The 16,554-nt window shown below is 45.3% G+C and overlaps 1 protein-coding gene across 5 annotated transcripts in view; it reads left to right on the top strand.

Annotated features, from left to right (window-relative positions):
* The window catches only part of MRPL39 (mitochondrial ribosomal protein L39), a 128,543-nt gene extending 112,664 nt beyond the window's left edge, over positions 1-15,879 (top strand). For all 5 annotated transcript variants that reach the window (XM_068270580.1, XM_068270577.1, XM_068270581.1 and 2 more), the window contains 3 exons: positions 3,739-3,892; positions 9,066-9,113; positions 15,763-15,879. In XM_068270580.1, coding sequence (XP_068126681.1) covers positions 3,739-3,892; positions 9,066-9,113; positions 15,763-15,804 — 244 coding nt within the window. In that variant the 3' untranslated portion in view covers positions 15,805-15,879. The remainder of the gene's footprint in view (positions 1-3,738; positions 3,893-9,065; positions 9,114-15,762) is intronic.
* The last annotated feature ends 675 nt before the right edge of the window (positions 15,880-16,554 follow it).

Raw genomic sequence — 16,554 nt, 5'->3', positions numbered from 1 at the left:
CTATATCATGTAGTGTAAAGGTCCGTACACACGCCGGACTGCAGGAAAAGACGGGTCCGTCGTCACCTCCTGCTGGGTGGGCGTTCCAGCGACAGTCCGGCGTGTGTACAGTCTGTCGGCGTACTGATACGACTGTTTCTGAGCGATCCGCCAGGCGGATCGCTCAGAAACAGCCGTATCAGTCTGCAGACAGACTGTACACACGCCGGACTGTCGCTGGAACGTCCACCCAGCGGGAGGTGACGACGGACACGTCGTTGCCAGCAGTCCGGCGTGTGTACGGACCTTATGTTTCATAGTCTACAGCCAATTTTGGGGAAAGCCAATTAACTTATGTGTTTGGTTTTTGGATGTGGGAGGAAACTGGAATGCCCGGAGGAATTCCACGCAGATACCCAGAGAACATACAAGCTCCATGCAGATAATGCCCTGGCTGGGACTTGAACTAGGGACCCAGCACTGCAAGGCGAGAGTGCTTACCACTATTTGACTGTGCTGCATTCTAAACAGCTACCGTTACAGTCTGATGTAAAATCTGCTTTGCTGAGCTGAAAACCAAACAGAAGTAATGACCTTTTGAACTCTCCAGCACTAAAACCTTATCAGCAGTGTTTCCTCAGCCAGATATTTTTCAGAAAACTGGACTGAATTTGACAAGCTCATGTGCCTAGATAACAACTCTAAACTTTTTTAACATTTTCTCTCCAGAAGAAAAGAAATTAGGGCAAGCAGTACCGGTAAATTTAGTAATACTGGTAAATGTAGTAGTAGGATAAATGTATGTATGTCTATTTAATCATGTCACTTCAGGTCCCCTTTAAGGAGCTTGCAATGCAATTTTGCTTGCTTGCAGTGGATCTCCATTCCATCATGCTGAACAGAATGCAAGCGCACTACAATTGCAGCAGGTAGCGCTAGTGGGAACTGCAGCACAAACTTCCTATGATAAAAATGGCACCTGACGCCCAACCCATGTGCGATCCTCAGGACACCCCTCCCCGATCCCATTGTTCACGCCGCTCCTCCGCCCACCACGTGACTTCAGGCATGCGCTGCTCGTCGTCCCTCTGCCCCCCCCCATTCATCCATGCTAGCGGCATCAAGGGGATCAGCTCGGATGACATCAGTTGGGTATGTGTGTTGGCCCTAACAGGGACGCAAACTGCATTATGCTCCACGTTTGTTTTTTGGGTTTTCGGTTTCGTTTTACAGTGAAAGCTTTTGAAAATTGATGTACAGTACATGGTGCTTGTAAACTTTTCCATAATGACCATGAGCAGATATTTAGGTGAAACATAAAGAAAATGGTGGAAGGAAAAAACAAGCGTTCAGAATGCACTCATTTCCTTTCCAGGTTTAGTGTGGAAGTTTTAAGCTCACATAGATCCTTGTTACCTTTATGCAGCAGTTTTATGGGGTTGTGCTGCCAGAGTCTGCCATGTTTTTTCGCGGTCTCTTCTTCATTATTTTTTTTTTTTATTCTTTATTTTTTTTTCTCTCTTTCTATTTATTGATGTCGAATGATAAACCTTACAGTGTTACAAGCTTCTTTTTTTCATGTATTATCATTTTGGCTGCAAAAAAGTAAACCTGAGACGAATTAAAAAGTTGGCTTTTACTTACCTGGGGCTTTTTTTTAGCCCCATATAGAGTCTGTTCACATGGGGGTCTGCCGGCGTGTCGGCCAAATGCCGGCAGACACCCGTGCACAAAAGAATTTGACATCTTTCGGGGGCTTCTGGTGGTTTTCCTCCCCGCAGGGAACGTGGCAGCAACCACTGCTTCCAGGGTCAGCTGGGAACACTGCGTTTGCGTAAACTGCAGAAAACTACAGTACAGGCGTGAATGGGCAGCTTTTTATCGAAGATGGCCACGGTCGTTAGGGAAACAAACCCAAATCGCCCACGTGAACCAGCCCTTAGTCTATTAGGTCCCTCTGCGTCCTTCTGGTCCCCTCCGTTTTGCTACCCATCAGCCCCGGTGAAGTCAATGACTAGCTCAGGCGCAAAGTACTGTGCATCGGAAGCATTCTGCGCGTGCACAGTTACAATTGTAAACTAACTGTGCATGCGCAGAACACTCCCAACGAGGAGGTGCATAGGCTACTGGGAGGCAGACTTTAACGGGGCTGGCAACGGAACAACAGAGGGTACTGGGAGGATAGCGAGGGACACAACAGACAATGAGGAGAGGAAGAAGCACCACGTAAGTAAAAGCCAACTTTTTCATTGATCACAGATTTACTTTAAAGGATACCCGAAGTGACATGTGACATGATGAGATAGACATGTGTATGCACAGTGCCTAGCACACAAATAACTATGCTGTGTTCCTTTTTTTCTTTCTTTGCCTGAAAGAGTTAAATATCATGTATGTAAGTGGCTGACTCAGTCCTGACTCAGACAGGAAGTGACTACAGTGTGACCCTCACTGATAAGAAATTACTCTTTCTTGCTCTCAGAAGCCATTTTCTGCTAGGAAAGTGTTTTATAGTTGGAATTTATTATCCGCAAGGGTCACACTGTAGTCACTTCCTGTCTGAGTCAGGACTGAGTCAGCCACTTACATACCTGATATTTAACTCTTTCAGGCAGATAAAGAAAAAAAGGAACACAGCATAGTTATTTGTGTGCTAGGCACTTTACATACGCATGTCTATCTCATCATGTCACATCTCAGTTCGGGTATCCTTTAACAAGAAAAAATAACTTTGAAAACAAGGAAGTGAGAAATATTGAGTCCATCAGATTATGCTCTTCAGGTACAGGAACCAACAGAGTCTGATCGACTCCGGGCAGACCCGGAGAATTAGCCATACTATATAACTAGATAAATACGTGATCTACTTACATAACACATGTTCTGTTCCTGGTGGGAACCATGTCTTTAGCAGTTTAGGCTAAATCCTGACGTCATTTCTTGCCTTAACTTTTTTTTTCTTTTCTCCTCCAATCGCTGAGTCACCTCAGCCTTGCTTGTAAACAGAGTGAGCAGAGGATCATGTTTCAGCTAGGCAACAGTCTGCTCGGCGAATCAGTGAGAAGCAGGAAGGTGGGAGGGTCATTGGCAATTGCACAGATAAGAGGCGGGAGGACTGAGAAAATATAATAACAGCAGAGAGATTCCTGAATAGATTACAGAGTTTGTACTTGCAGTGTGAGTTTTCTGGCAGTATTTTAAACACACTGCAGTGTTTAAATATAATTTGGTTTTGTGGCTGACAATCCAGCTTTAAAAAAAGAAATACGGTAAATATGGCAGCCTCCATATATCTCTAATTGCAGGTGCCCAAGTATTTCTGACTCCTCCTGACCCTTCTGACCCCTAAAATAGTTGATTATTGGCTAACAGCATGGACACTGCTGATAAACCTAGTACTAGACCGTACTAGATGCTTGCTGCACTGAAGTGGAGATTGTAGCAAAGGATGGTGAAACGTTTGTGATTAGCAGTTCCAGTCAAGCATGCATCCACAGCTAGAACTAAAATATATTTTCTTTTTTTTTAATCAGGCTGTCCTGGAGCTTCTGCTATATTGTGTAAGGCTTCAGTAGCCAGCGCTTATGATGTATCTAAACTGTAATAAAGTGCAGATAGGTTTAAATGTGAAGTTTCTGTAGGGGGAATGTTGCCAATTTCATATAGTATGATTGTACTATAATCCTGAGTTGAGATCTGTTTTGGTTGGAAAAGTCTGACGTTTAATATGTTTGCCTCTTTCCCCGATTTCTGTCCCAGATTTGGTGACTTTGTAGATGTCACTGAAGGACCTCACATCCCCAGGACCAGTTTCTGCATGCAGTATGAGGTCACAGCAGCACACTCCCTCGTTAACCTCTCCACAGAACACGTCAGACGCTTCCAAGGACTCTCATTACCATGGCACTTAACGGTGAGCCTAAATGCTTCTCAGTCTTACAGGAAACCAGGGATCAAAGATAATAAAAGATATATACATATCTGGGGCTTCCTCCAACCCCATGCGCACTGATCGCTCCCATGCCGCCGTCCTCCGCTGCCTGCAGCTCCGCTACTGGGTCCCGTAACTTTCTCCACCTACACACATTTAATTAAAAAAAAAAAAAAGACCCACAAATACATTTTAAATTAACACATTACCTCCCACTCTATCCCATAATTACGCATTATTATTTTTTTTGTATAAAAAAATAATTACAATAAAAAAAAATTACATAAATAGTTACCTTAGGGACTTAATTTTTTTTTTTAGTTTTTTTTTTTGTATGTATTCAGTGATCTACCCAGAATTTTTTCCAGCTGGGTGGCATGAAAAAGTAGCCAGGTGGGGCGAGATGAGAGAATGCAGGGCCGGTGCTTCTGTGAGCAACTCTGCTTACAGCTTAGGAGGAGGTGAGCTGATAACAGCCGGGTGCTCACCAAAACTAGTGGAACACCCGCCTAAAAGAGCCTGGGGAAAACACTGTATGTCAAGAGGGTATATTACTGTTCATTTTGAAACTATGGGCTTGTAAATGGTGAGGGACACAAAACTGAAAAAATGCACCTTTATTTTCAAATAAAATATTGGCGACATACATTGTACTAGGGAAATGATTTAAACGTTGCAATAACCGGAACAAATGGGCAAATAAAATGTGTGGGTTTTGATTACGGTAGCATGTATTATTTTACAACTATAATGGCCAAAAACTGAGAAATAATGAATTGTTTACATTTTTTCTTATTTGTCCTGTGAAAACCAGTTAGAATAAAATAATAATAAAATAATTCTTAGCCTAATTAGTGGTGAAAGAAAGTTATAGATTGTTTCGTTGTTATAAGTAGTAATAAAGTTATAGGCGAATGAATGGAAGGAGAGCTGACAGGTGAAAATCGCTCTGGTTTCTAAGGGGAAAAACCCTTGGAGGTGAAGTCGTTAACCTACGTGTCACATTGATGATCATTAGCACCTGTTTGGTATAATTGGTTTGTCATACACCTGATTATAATCCTACAAACTCCCTAACTGTGCAAGTGTATAGGTATAAGAGTTCATGCTTTTTTAAAGGCAAGAGTTAGTAACACCAAATATTGATTCGATTTAGATTTCACTTTTTTGCTTGCATTTTTTTCCCCCTTTCTTTTTACTACAAAACAGAATGAATTCAATTACTCGAGATAAAATGGCTTTTTATTTATGGTTTTCTTCTCTCTGTGCTCATTTTTTTCCTCTTTCTTTTTTAAATGTCTTTGAAATGTTGCTGTGAAGTGTTCTTGCAATCAGGCCTGTATTGTGGGGCATGCGGGCCTCCCGTCGTATTAGCATAATTACAAAGGCCGATTGTTTACGAACACTTCAGATAACCCCAAGTGGTCGGCCCATTCTCCTTCATTCTTGCTGAGTCTTAAGTAAAAAAAGCTGCCGGTTTCTGCTGATGCATAATAGCCGGCTTTTATTTTTGCCTTTTTTCGCCTCCCCTTCTCTTTAATACGATAGGAGATTTTCTGAATTATTGAAGTACATGCGGGCAGTGAAGGGCGCTGCAGCTTGGCGTCCTTTGCGTGGGATCACGCTGAGCGGGCGGTTTGTTGGCGGGGGAAGGGGAGGATTGTTGTGAGGAAAGTACAGATGAAAAGTTTGCTCCTCTCAGAGCCCCGCTAGAGCCGGAGCCGAGTATTGATTGCTTTCTTCCGCCGCACGATTGTAGTCCTCGCGGGGGCTTTCCCTTTTTATGGCCGCGGCCGCGTTTTTACATAGAAACTTCAGACGCCGAAAAACATTTTTCATGAACAGAAGTTATGATCTAGCATTTTCGTCAAACCGCTAGTTAATATTAAAGCCTCAGTTCAGGGAGCTTTTTATTTATTTTATTTTTTGCTGAATGTGTTTAAATAGCAATGGGGTTTGTGAAAGTTCTCATTTATTCAGGTCATGGTATAGCTGAAAAAAAAAATCCTGTAGCTGCGAATGGACAGAAGTTTCTGTTGTAGGACAGGGCTGTCTAAATGGCGGCTGTGCACCCCCCGGGCCACACTCACGTGCCCGGACTATTTTTTATGTCAGGGCCCCTCCTCTAGCAGGCCCACTTTTTGTTTGCACTTGACTCCACCCCCAAAGCCAGGGCATTGATGCTCTGCCCCCTCCAGCTAAAAAACCCAGTGCTCCTGGAATTGGACACCACTGTTCTAGAAGATGTTTCATGACTCGTACAGGGATACTTCTTCAATCCTAATAAGGTGGAGAAGATGCCTTGGCATACAGGCAATGCACTTACCTCAGTCTAATTACATAAATCACTGCAGGTCTCATTTAATATATAACTGCTACACAGCCAAGTTGGTGTCTGTGGTGTTAGGGAGGGAGATGGATGCATGGGGATGGCAGGGAGGTGTGGCTTGACTCTCATATTAAGAAGTCTAGAATTGCTGAATCTGAGAAGAGGAAGTTTAGAGACAGTAGGGAATAGTTCTGAGACAGCATAGTTTAACTACTTAAGGACCAAGCTGATTGAAATCTACGCCCTGTTTTGGTGGTCACCTGGCTGGCAGGGCGTAGATTTCAATGAGCTGCTGCACACATCTGCTGTTTCTGTCACTCCCGCCGATCTCGCCACTTAATCCCCGCCATCTGTCGCCACAGCTCACTCGTTCTATTGTCTCTATGACGGCAGAGCCCTGTGAGCGGGTCAGGAGCTGATTCCATTGCCTCCTGGCCATGTCTTTCAATGTAAGCAACTCCCTTTGGTTTACATTGAAAGACAGGGCCAGGAGCCAATGAAAGCAGCTCTTGACCGGCTCACAGGAACTCTGCTGTCATAGAGATGGCAGAGTGGGTGGCCCAGGTTCCGGATGTACGGTGGTAGCGACGGGTATGTGCGGCGATTCGCCGTTATCCGTCGGGATTCCACCTTTTCTGTACAAGTGGTCTCTGGTCCTTAAGGGGGCAAAGACCGCTGGTACTTAACCTTCCTGGCGGTAAATTCGGGAAAAGCCGCGCAGGAGGTTTTCTCAGGCCCTGCTGGGCCGATCTGCGCAATTTTTTTTTTTTTGCTGCACGCAGTTAGCACTTTGCTAGCTGCGTGAGCACACCGATCGCCGCTATCCGCGTCGCTGCAGAGCCCCCCCCCCCCCCCCCCTAGATCCCTGCGCTGCCTGCCCTATCAGCGCCAGGTAGCGCTGTGGGGTGGATCCGGACTGCCTTAGACATCACGACGTCCATGACGGCGAGCGAAGAGGGTAGGGGGATGCCGCTGCACAGCGGCTATCCCTAGGCTCGCTACATGATTTAAAAAACAAAACAAAACGGCTGCGCTGCCCCCTGGCGGTTTTTAATAGATCGCCAGGAGGGTTAAGTGGTTAATGTTTATAACAAACCTACAACAGGATGGATTTAACATGTACCTGAATTGAAGGCTGCCATATTTAATTCCTGGCTGTTGCTTGGCATCCTTCTGACCCCTTTGGTTGCAGTAATATTCGGATCACATACCTAAAACAAGCATGCAGTTAATTCAGTCAGACTTCAGTCGGAGCACCTGATCTGCATGCTTGTTTTTGGCCTATGGCTAAGGGTATTTGAGACAGAGGCTCAGCAGGGCAGCCAGGCAATCTGCATTGTTTTTCATAGGAAATACGTATGTCAGTCCCCATATCCCTTTTACTTCAGGTGTTTTTTAACCACTTCCGGATTCTCGGAGCGTATATACACGCCCCTGAATCCTGAAGTGTATACCATGGAAACGGCCACTCGTATGAGCGGCCGTTCCATGTCAGTTCACGGAGGGTGTCTCCGTGAACACCCTGCGAGCCGATCGGCGGCTCGCAGGGTAAATGTAAACACACGGGGAAGATCTTCCCCGGTGTTTACATGTATACGGCGCTGCTGCGCAGCAGCGCCGTAGAGGAGATCGGCGATCCCCGGCCTCTGATTGGCCGGGGATCACCGGCATCTGATAGGCTAAAGCCTATCCCATCAGGCGCAGGTCGGAAATCCGTCCTGCGCCGCTCACAGGGGGAGGGAAGGGGAAGGAGGCCAGGAAGCGCTGCGGAGGGGGGCTTTGAAGAGCCCCCCCGCAAGCGCAAGCAGCCGGCGGCGATCAGACCCTCCCAGCAGGACATCCCCCTAGTGGGGAAAAAAGGGGGGAAGTCTGATCGCCCTGGCTGCTAGCTGATCTGTGCTGTGGGCTGGAGAGCCCACGCAGCACAGATCAGCACAACATTTCATGGTGTGGAAGTGGTTAAAGGGATCCAATCGGCTTTATTTTTTCTGCACTTTGTCATTGTTTCTAATAGCTGTAGGAGCTGCCATTCCACCATTCCCCTTCCCTCTGCCCTTATTTATCTAGGGGAAGGTTTGAATGTAATCAAGTGTGACTCTCTAACTGTTTAACGTACAACTTATTCCTCTTATCCATAAGGTGAAAAATACCCGTGGGCTGAAATGCTTAAGTAGGTCTACAGAAGGAGAGGGCTCAGGATGGGCAGCCTCTGAGTGCTGTTCTTAAAGGACCACAATCGCAAACAAAAGTAGGCAGTTAAAATCTGACAGAACCGACAGGTTTTGGGCCAGTCAATCTCCTCATGGGTTTTCTTTGGTTTCAACAGCATTTCCTGAACAGCGGCTTAACTGCCAAAATAGTAAGATACCAGCCAGCCTCCCTACTCACACAATATTTTGTCAGTTAGACTTTGCAACTGCTGTTCGGGGAATGCTGTTGAAAACAAAGAAAACCCTGAGAATCGCCCATGAGGAGATGGACTGCCCCCAAACCTGTCCGTTCTGTCAGATTTTAACTGCATACTTTTTTCGTGATAGTGGTCCTTTACTAAAAGAAGTGCAGAGAGAAGCACAGCATGCTGAATGAATTGGATGTTGTCACTTGCTGGACCCTGTGCAGGCTTATATACTACGCAGAGATTTATAAATCACAGGAGCATATAATATGGTGATGAGTGCAGTTCCTGCACATGCATGGTACAGTCGGAGTCCCCCTCTTACACAAGCACCTAGCAGCCACCAGTATATGGAGTCCCCTCTGTCATTACTGGGCATTCTTTGCATGTGGCCAATGTTACAATAACACTCTGTGTGTCTCTCACTGCAGGCTCATCACACCGTGTGGAATAGGCTGAGAACAAGAGCCCAGAAGCTGGTAAGATCTCCCACAATGCACTGCGCATGCCCCGCATCACAACCCAGTGACAAGTTTGTGGCCCAGGATTAATGAAAGCTTCTAATGAAATGAAGTGCTGCAGAGGAGAAGCGGGCCCATAAAATGGCCTGCAGGACGGCGGCTCTTTAAGTTCATTTTGCTATAGGCAAAAAGCAGACTGCAGCGGGATAATTCTTCACATTTACAGCCCGTGGCATGTAAAATAAGACTGGCTGCAATAAAGTGTATATAAAACCGCTACCGCTGCCCGGAATAACAGCCAGGCGCTGAGTTGTAGGAGATTCCGTCCTGTTTATAGAGTTGTAGGGTCACTTTGTAATTGAACTTTTTTTTTTTTTTATTTGTTCAACGGAGAGAGATAAAGTGGCTGCCACCCTGATTTTCTTTTAAAGTGGAAGCAAAGTTAGATTAAAATAGTTTGTCTGGACTTTACTGAAGAAGTGGACCTGCCGTGGCAAAACAATTGTCAAGTCTGTGCTGACTTATGCAATAAACAGATTTTGCATTCAAGTAAGGTGTGCTAACCTAATACTTTGCTTCTACTGTAGATGTTACCGGGTGCCGTCAGCACCCCAGGTTATGCGCCCACCATACGGGAAGGTGTGCCACGGCAGAAACTTTTTGGTCCTTTTTTAAGTGTACCTGTACTCTTGCACAGGACAGAAGGAAAACAGAGAGAAATGTAACCTGTATGTTGCCTGTCTAATTCCACCTCATCTGTGACTAATCACAAGTTGTAACTGTATCCCTCCCCTGTGTCACATGACTGCCATGACAGATAAGGCAGATCAGCTCATGTGAAAGCCACAGGATGTTAACAATATGTCTGCTTCCGTGAAAGCAGGAAGTAGACACATTGCAGATTTATTTCAGGATTTGTATAAGCTGTTGCAAAAAAACATTTTTTTAAAGATTATTATGCTGTTGCGTATCTTGTAGAGTAGAGAGGACGTTCTGGTCCACTTAATGCTGGGTACAAACGATGTGTTTTTTCGGTCATTTTCCGCCCGATCAATTTCCGATTCGATTTTCCGATCGATATTTGATTCTGTTATCTTTTCTTATCTATTCCCATTCACTTCTATGAGAAATCGATCAGAAAAACGATTGAAAATAAGATCGGATATGTCCGAAATTATCTATCGATCCATCTATCTAACACATAATTGTATGGTGTAGTGATGGGTCGTTCGCGAACGAGCCGGCTCTAAGAGCCGGCTCTTTGCTGTGAACGACAAGAGCCGGCTCTCAGTTTTAAAAGAGCAGATGCCTCAGCCGCCCCACACAGATCTGCTTTGCTGTGTAATAAAGGGCGCTGAGGCATGCTGAGAGTTGTAGTCCTGTAGTTGCAGCTTGTAGGAGTGTATGGGGCAGAGCAGTAGCAGGAGTGATTGCCCCAATCAGCGAAGCAGTCTGGAGTTGTCATGGAGACGGGGGCGGGGCTTTTACTCCGATTCTGAGTGGTGTCCAGTGATATTTAATGAAGAGCCGATTGAGAGCCATAAGAGCCGGCTCTTTAATGGGAGCCGATTCAGAAGAGCCGATTCTCTGAGAAGAGCCGGAATTCCCATCACTAGTATGGTTTGTACTTAGCATTAAACAATTCTCCTTGCCTGACTGTAATGTTTTCTTTGGCCCAGAGCAAGTTTACAGATCTGAATGGATACTGTCTTTACCTCAGCCAGGGTTGTGTGTAACTTGAGTTATGTATCCATCGATCCGACCAACGATTGTTCCCCTATCCATCTTCTGCCGTGGGTGCACACGACAGGTGTGATATGACCGCGGTTCTTTTTGGGTGGGAGTCTATGGGGAAAGGAACGATCGCCGCATGTCACTGAAAATCGTTTAATCTAAGGTAAACGAAGTTACAAGATGTTGCACGATACTGCGGAAAACGGTCATTCATTGCAAAACGGCCACAGAAAACTGGCCTTAAGACACTGGCATAGGTTGTTTAGACACAATTTATTCTTTATTAATTGGCCAATGCACGTCAATGCTGCCTTATGGGAAACACCCCACTCTATGTAATTCAGAGCATACAATAGCTCCTCTAAGTCCAGCAGTTAATCTCTGCGAATACTGAATATTTCAGTTTCAACCACACAAGCCTATTCTGAGTTTAAAGGAAACCAGGGATGAAAGTAAAGAGGGACTGTAGTGAAAATAGCGTAATGAATAAAATTGCTTTTTTTTTTCTTCCTTACTGTTCATTTATAAATTATTTAGCTAGTGTTTGCCCATTTTTAAAATCTATACATTCTGAAATTCATCACAAGTGGTCACCTCTTTACCGCTTTCAGGTGCAGCTCTGTGAAATGTTTGCGTACTGAAAGCTCTTAATCCAGTAAAAAAAATTACCTGGCCCCCCAGAATGCACTGGGAGGAGATTTCCGCATAGCTAAACAGCCTAGGTTAAACATCAGTTGGAGGGTGGAATTACATTCCAATATACAGCAATATCTAGATACTGAAATCAAGAAAATTAAAAGTGGGTATTCTCAATCATTTACTGCATTGCAATGTATGCCACACCTGAACTGAGGAGGGACATGTAGGCTGACATATTTATTTCCTTTAAAACAACGCAGATTGCCTGGCTGTCCTGCTGATCCTCTGCCTCTAATACTTTTAGTCACAGACCCTGAACAAGCATGCAGATTAGATGTTTTTGACTGAAACCTGACTGGATTAGCTGCATGATTGTTTCTGGTGTTTGTTTCTGACACTGCCGCATCCAAAGAGATCAGCAGAGCAGCCAGGCAACCAGTATTATTTAAATGGAAATAAATATGGCAGCCTCCATATCTCTTCCAGTTCAGGTGTACTTTATTACTTCTAACAGAATTGATTAAATAATTGCCTTAAAGTGGTATGAAACCCAGCATTTGTTTTTTTGTTCTAAAAGATTATTTACAGCATAAAATCTACTACCACGAAAAAATTAGGAGCAGAACAGCATTCAAACAGTTAAACACAGCACCATTTTCTTCTGTGGAAAGCTCCCGACAGCTTCTGTCCACATCCGAAGAGGTGATAAGATTATCTTTTATTCACATAAAAGATAGTGGCTGGATAGTGTACTGGTTAAGGGCACCGCCTTTGACATGGGAGACCAGGGTTCGATCCTGCCTAGGGTCAGTACCTATTCAGTAAGGAGTTCAAGGCAAGACTCCTTAACACTGCAGGGTGGCCTCTTGAGCGCATCCCAGTGGCTGCAGCTCCTGAGTGCTTTGAGCCCGACAGGAGAAAAGCGCTGTACAAATGTCCGGATTATATTATTACATTCCACTGTTGCTGCAATTCGTGTACAGCCAGCAGCGTGCTGAAATGAAACTACTGAGCTGATAAGCAGAGAAAGATGAGAAATCACTAGATAGATTTTAATATATAAATACAGCAGCTATGAATAAAATGCAGTGGCACTTTCCAGATAAACTGTACTTTGGGAACTTGTAATTTGTAGACAGCCAATATTACTTGCGCACAAAAGCAAATATAACTCTATGGAAAACACATTTGTATTGAATGTTATGTCCGAGTTTTATCCCACTTTAATTAAAAGCATTGCGGGTGGTGATTATAGTATTATAGTCTGCATTATCATAGCTGTCAGCCCATTGAGGATGCTTTAGTGACATTAGCTGTTAATCAGTTGGATTAGCGGTGATACAAGCATTCTGTATGCCGCCGCACTACATGAATGGCAGATGTCAGTTCTGCAGCTGGTCTCTGCTCCTCGGATACAGCCTCTGAGTGTCTCTCCCGCGCTGCTCTCTCTTCAGCGAGTCTCCATTGCACTTCAGACTGCAGAACAATAGCCGGGAGGCAGTAATACTACAAGAGTCTCCGAGTCTGTAAACAACACTTGATTGAGCCGAGCAAGACCTGTCACCCGGCATCAGCCGCGCTTCCGCAAGGCCCACACACAACCCGCAGCTCTGGTGAGGCAAGTGTGGCTCAGCACACATCATAAACACACTACACTGTATTAAATCCTCCCGAAGAGCTGGACCCGGATTTTATGAGCTAAGCTTCCTTTATTTGTTCAGCAGCACGTTATATGGGACTGCGCCTCACACGACATACATCAGAGGAGAGCAGCACACATGAGGGATATATGATATATAAGGCAGGCAGAATCACTATTGGATTATGATTGGGGGCAACTTACAGTCCATGTGTCATCCTCGTGTTTCCTCGAAAAATAAGACTGTGTCTGATATTATTTTTGCTGCAAAAGATGTGCTAGGGCTAATTGCCAGGGGATGCCTTCTATTTCTATGAATGCACAAGTTCCTGTGATATGTGTCCTCCTACCTTCTGCACTGTGCTGCCCCTTTTCCTGCTGGTTCCACCTTTTTTGTGCCGCTGTGTCCCCCTTGTACTTTTAGTGACCACCTGGTGTCACCTCTATCTCCATGTCCTCCTCTATCCCTTATCCTCCTCTGTCCCATGTCCCCCTTGTACCTTTTAGTGTCTTCCTGGTGTCCCCTTCTGTGACCTTATCTATTCCCTGTCCTCCTTTGTCCCATATCCCCCAAGTCCTCCTGGTGTTCTCTGATGTCCCCCTGCACCCTCCTCTTACCCCCAGCTCCATGCCGCGCTGTCCTACAATGTCCTCTCGCATCCTCTTTGTTCCCCCACCCCCAAGCCGCTGTGTCGCTGAACTTCAGCCTATTGGAAAGAAGTATGGCAACTTGGGTTTCTGCTGGAACCGATGATCTTGCAGGCGGGACCACAGCGTTGTTTTTGGGCCAATCACTGCACTCGCTGAGTAGTAGCGACCTTTAACCCTCCTGGCGGTTTGCTAAAAAATCGCCAGGGGGCAGCAAATCTTTTTTTTTTTTAAATTTTTTTTTTGTTTTTTCATGTAGCGAGACAAAGTCTCGCTACATGATAGCCGCTGCTCAGCGGCATCCCCCCAGCCCCTCCGATCGCCTCCGGCGATCGGCGATCAGGAGATCCCGTTCAAAGGGGATTCCGATCCACCCCATAGAGCTTCCTGGCACTGATTGGCCAGGCAGCGCACGGGGTCTGGGGGGGGGGCGGCTGCGGCGCGACGGATAGCGGCGGATCGGCGGGTAGCAGCGGCGATCGGTGCTAGCTGCGTGCAGCAAAAAAAAAATTATGCAAATCGGCCCAGCGGGGCCTGAGCGGTGCCTTCCGGCGGCATAGCTCGGGCTTACCGCCAGGAAGGTTAAAGAAAAACATTTCTTTGCTCCACGTGATACAAATCCTGTAATAAATCTGCAATGTGTCTACTTACTGCTTTCATGGAAGCAGACATAGGGTTAACATCCTGTGTTTACAAATTACCTGTTTTGCTGTGGCAGAGGAGATTTCTGAGCTGACACAGCAGAGCGATCAAATTACAACTTGTGGTTAGTCACAAGTGAGGGGGAATTAGACAGGCTAAACTCTCTGAATACATACAGAGTGTATTTCTCTATGCTCTTTCTGTCCTGTACAAGAGTTCTGGTCTACATTAAGTGCTTCAAAAGGACAGGATTGTATTTGACCCAGTGAGTCGAAGAGCTCAGAGAAGCTCTTTTGCATAGATAACGAGGGAAGTTTCTTAAACTTTCTGGAAAACAATGAGACTATTTTCTTAGCTGCACTACTCATACAATGCATTATATCATCATTTTATTTTCGCTTCAGGTTTGCTTTAAAGAGGGATTGTCAGCCACAAAATAAAATTCCATTTACCTTATTGCTCTGTGTTTATTATGCAGTCTACAACCTAAACCTGCATTGCAGGCACTCCAATCTAATCAGAAAAGTTTCTACTTTAATAAATCCTATCTGTCTGCTTGGCTCTATTTTTGCCATTGCCAACGAGAAGGAAGCTTGTCCTCACCCCTCCCACATTCCTGCTTCTCACTGATTGGCTGAGGGCAGTTCAGTGTGAAACCGCTTAAATACGATCTATGCTGTGTTCATATTTTTACAAAGAAAGCTTGGTATGACCGTGCAGGAGAAAAAAAACAAGGGAGGAAATTACATCAGGATTGGCTTCAATCAGAGGGAATCAAGATGGCAAATGCCAGGAACAGAATTCTCTTTATTTACTATATAAAAGTCACTGAAATCAAACCATGGACAGTACAATACATCTATTATGTAAGTAGAACAAGTAGTTATCTACTTATATATGTGGGTTTTTTTTTCCTGGCCTAGTATGGCTGTCACTGCTGCTTTAAATACAAACCATAATGGCAGCATTCCTATTTTTTTCTCTTCCCCTTTTCTTTGGTTATAGAGAAATGACAGGCGCTCTTTAGTCTGTGGAAGCCAGTGAGGCAGGTGTTTAGCCGCTGAGGTGTCTGACATTCAGCGAAGTACACGCAATTCACGTTTTAAAGGAAAAAACCTTGCGAGGCGGCTGGAGCTGGAATCTTATTATAATTGGGCTGGCGGCTGGGGGGTTCAAAAAGCGCATTTCCATGTATGCCAAATTTTGTTGCATTCAAATAAATATCAGCCCCTCGCGTCCTCAGCAGCCTGGCGTAAATGCCTTGGCAGGCAGCTTGATCATATAGTTCATGGCATGAATGTATAATTACCGCTTTATCATTTTACTAGCTAAAGTATGTTTACAATTATATTTTCTCTCCCACAGGTCACTGAGGAACGCGGTGCAGAGACGGAGCCCGCTGTATAATTCAGATAACACTTCCTTTCTCTTTTCTTTTTTTTCAGTTTTTTTATGTTGAAAATAAACTTTTTTTTCTCACTACTTAATTTCTTGTTAATTGCTCTAAAAGGTAACATAATCTGAGGATTTTCTAACTGAACGCGTACCTGAGCGCTTGTGAAAAACGCCTCCCCCGGTGCACAGCCGGAACCACGAAGCGGTGATAGATGCACGTTTATATGCGCCTGTGTGTGTACATACATTTTATAGGGCTGTGTGATTGATACTCCCCCTCCCACAGCGTCCAGCGCAAAACCGGTAGGTTGGGCACCCGCGACGCTATGTTAACCACTTAAAGAGACACTGAAGCGAGAATAAATCTTGCTTCAGTGCTTATATTCAGCAGGGGCATGTGTGCTCCTGCTAAACCGCCGCTATCCCGCAGCTGAACGGGGGTCCCTTCACCCCCAACCCCCCCCCCTGCAAAATCTACGACCAACTTGGTCGTAGATTTTGCTGCTCCTAGAGGCAGGGCTAACGGCTGCAGCCCTGCCTCTCAGCGCCATTTATCAGCGGCGCATCGCCGCCTCTCACCTGCCCCTCTCAGCGAAGGAAGACTGAGAGGGGCGGGGGAGATGCGCGCTGACACACGCGCGTGAGGCAGGGCTGCGGCCATTAGCCCTGCCTCAATGCGGAAGAGATCCCCGCAAAGAACGGAGGGGATTTGGGAGGTAAGGGACCCCCGTTTAGCCGCGGGATAGCAGCGTTTTAGCAGGG

The sequence above is a fragment of the Hyperolius riggenbachi genome, chromosome 2 (assembly GCF_040937935.1).
Source record: "Hyperolius riggenbachi isolate aHypRig1 chromosome 2, aHypRig1.pri, whole genome shotgun sequence".
In the NCBI taxonomy this organism is placed as follows: Eukaryota; Metazoa; Chordata; class Amphibia; order Anura; family Hyperoliidae; genus Hyperolius; species Hyperolius riggenbachi.
The sequence above is the reverse complement of the archived record's forward strand: the minus strand, read 5'-3'. Positions and strand labels throughout refer to the sequence as shown.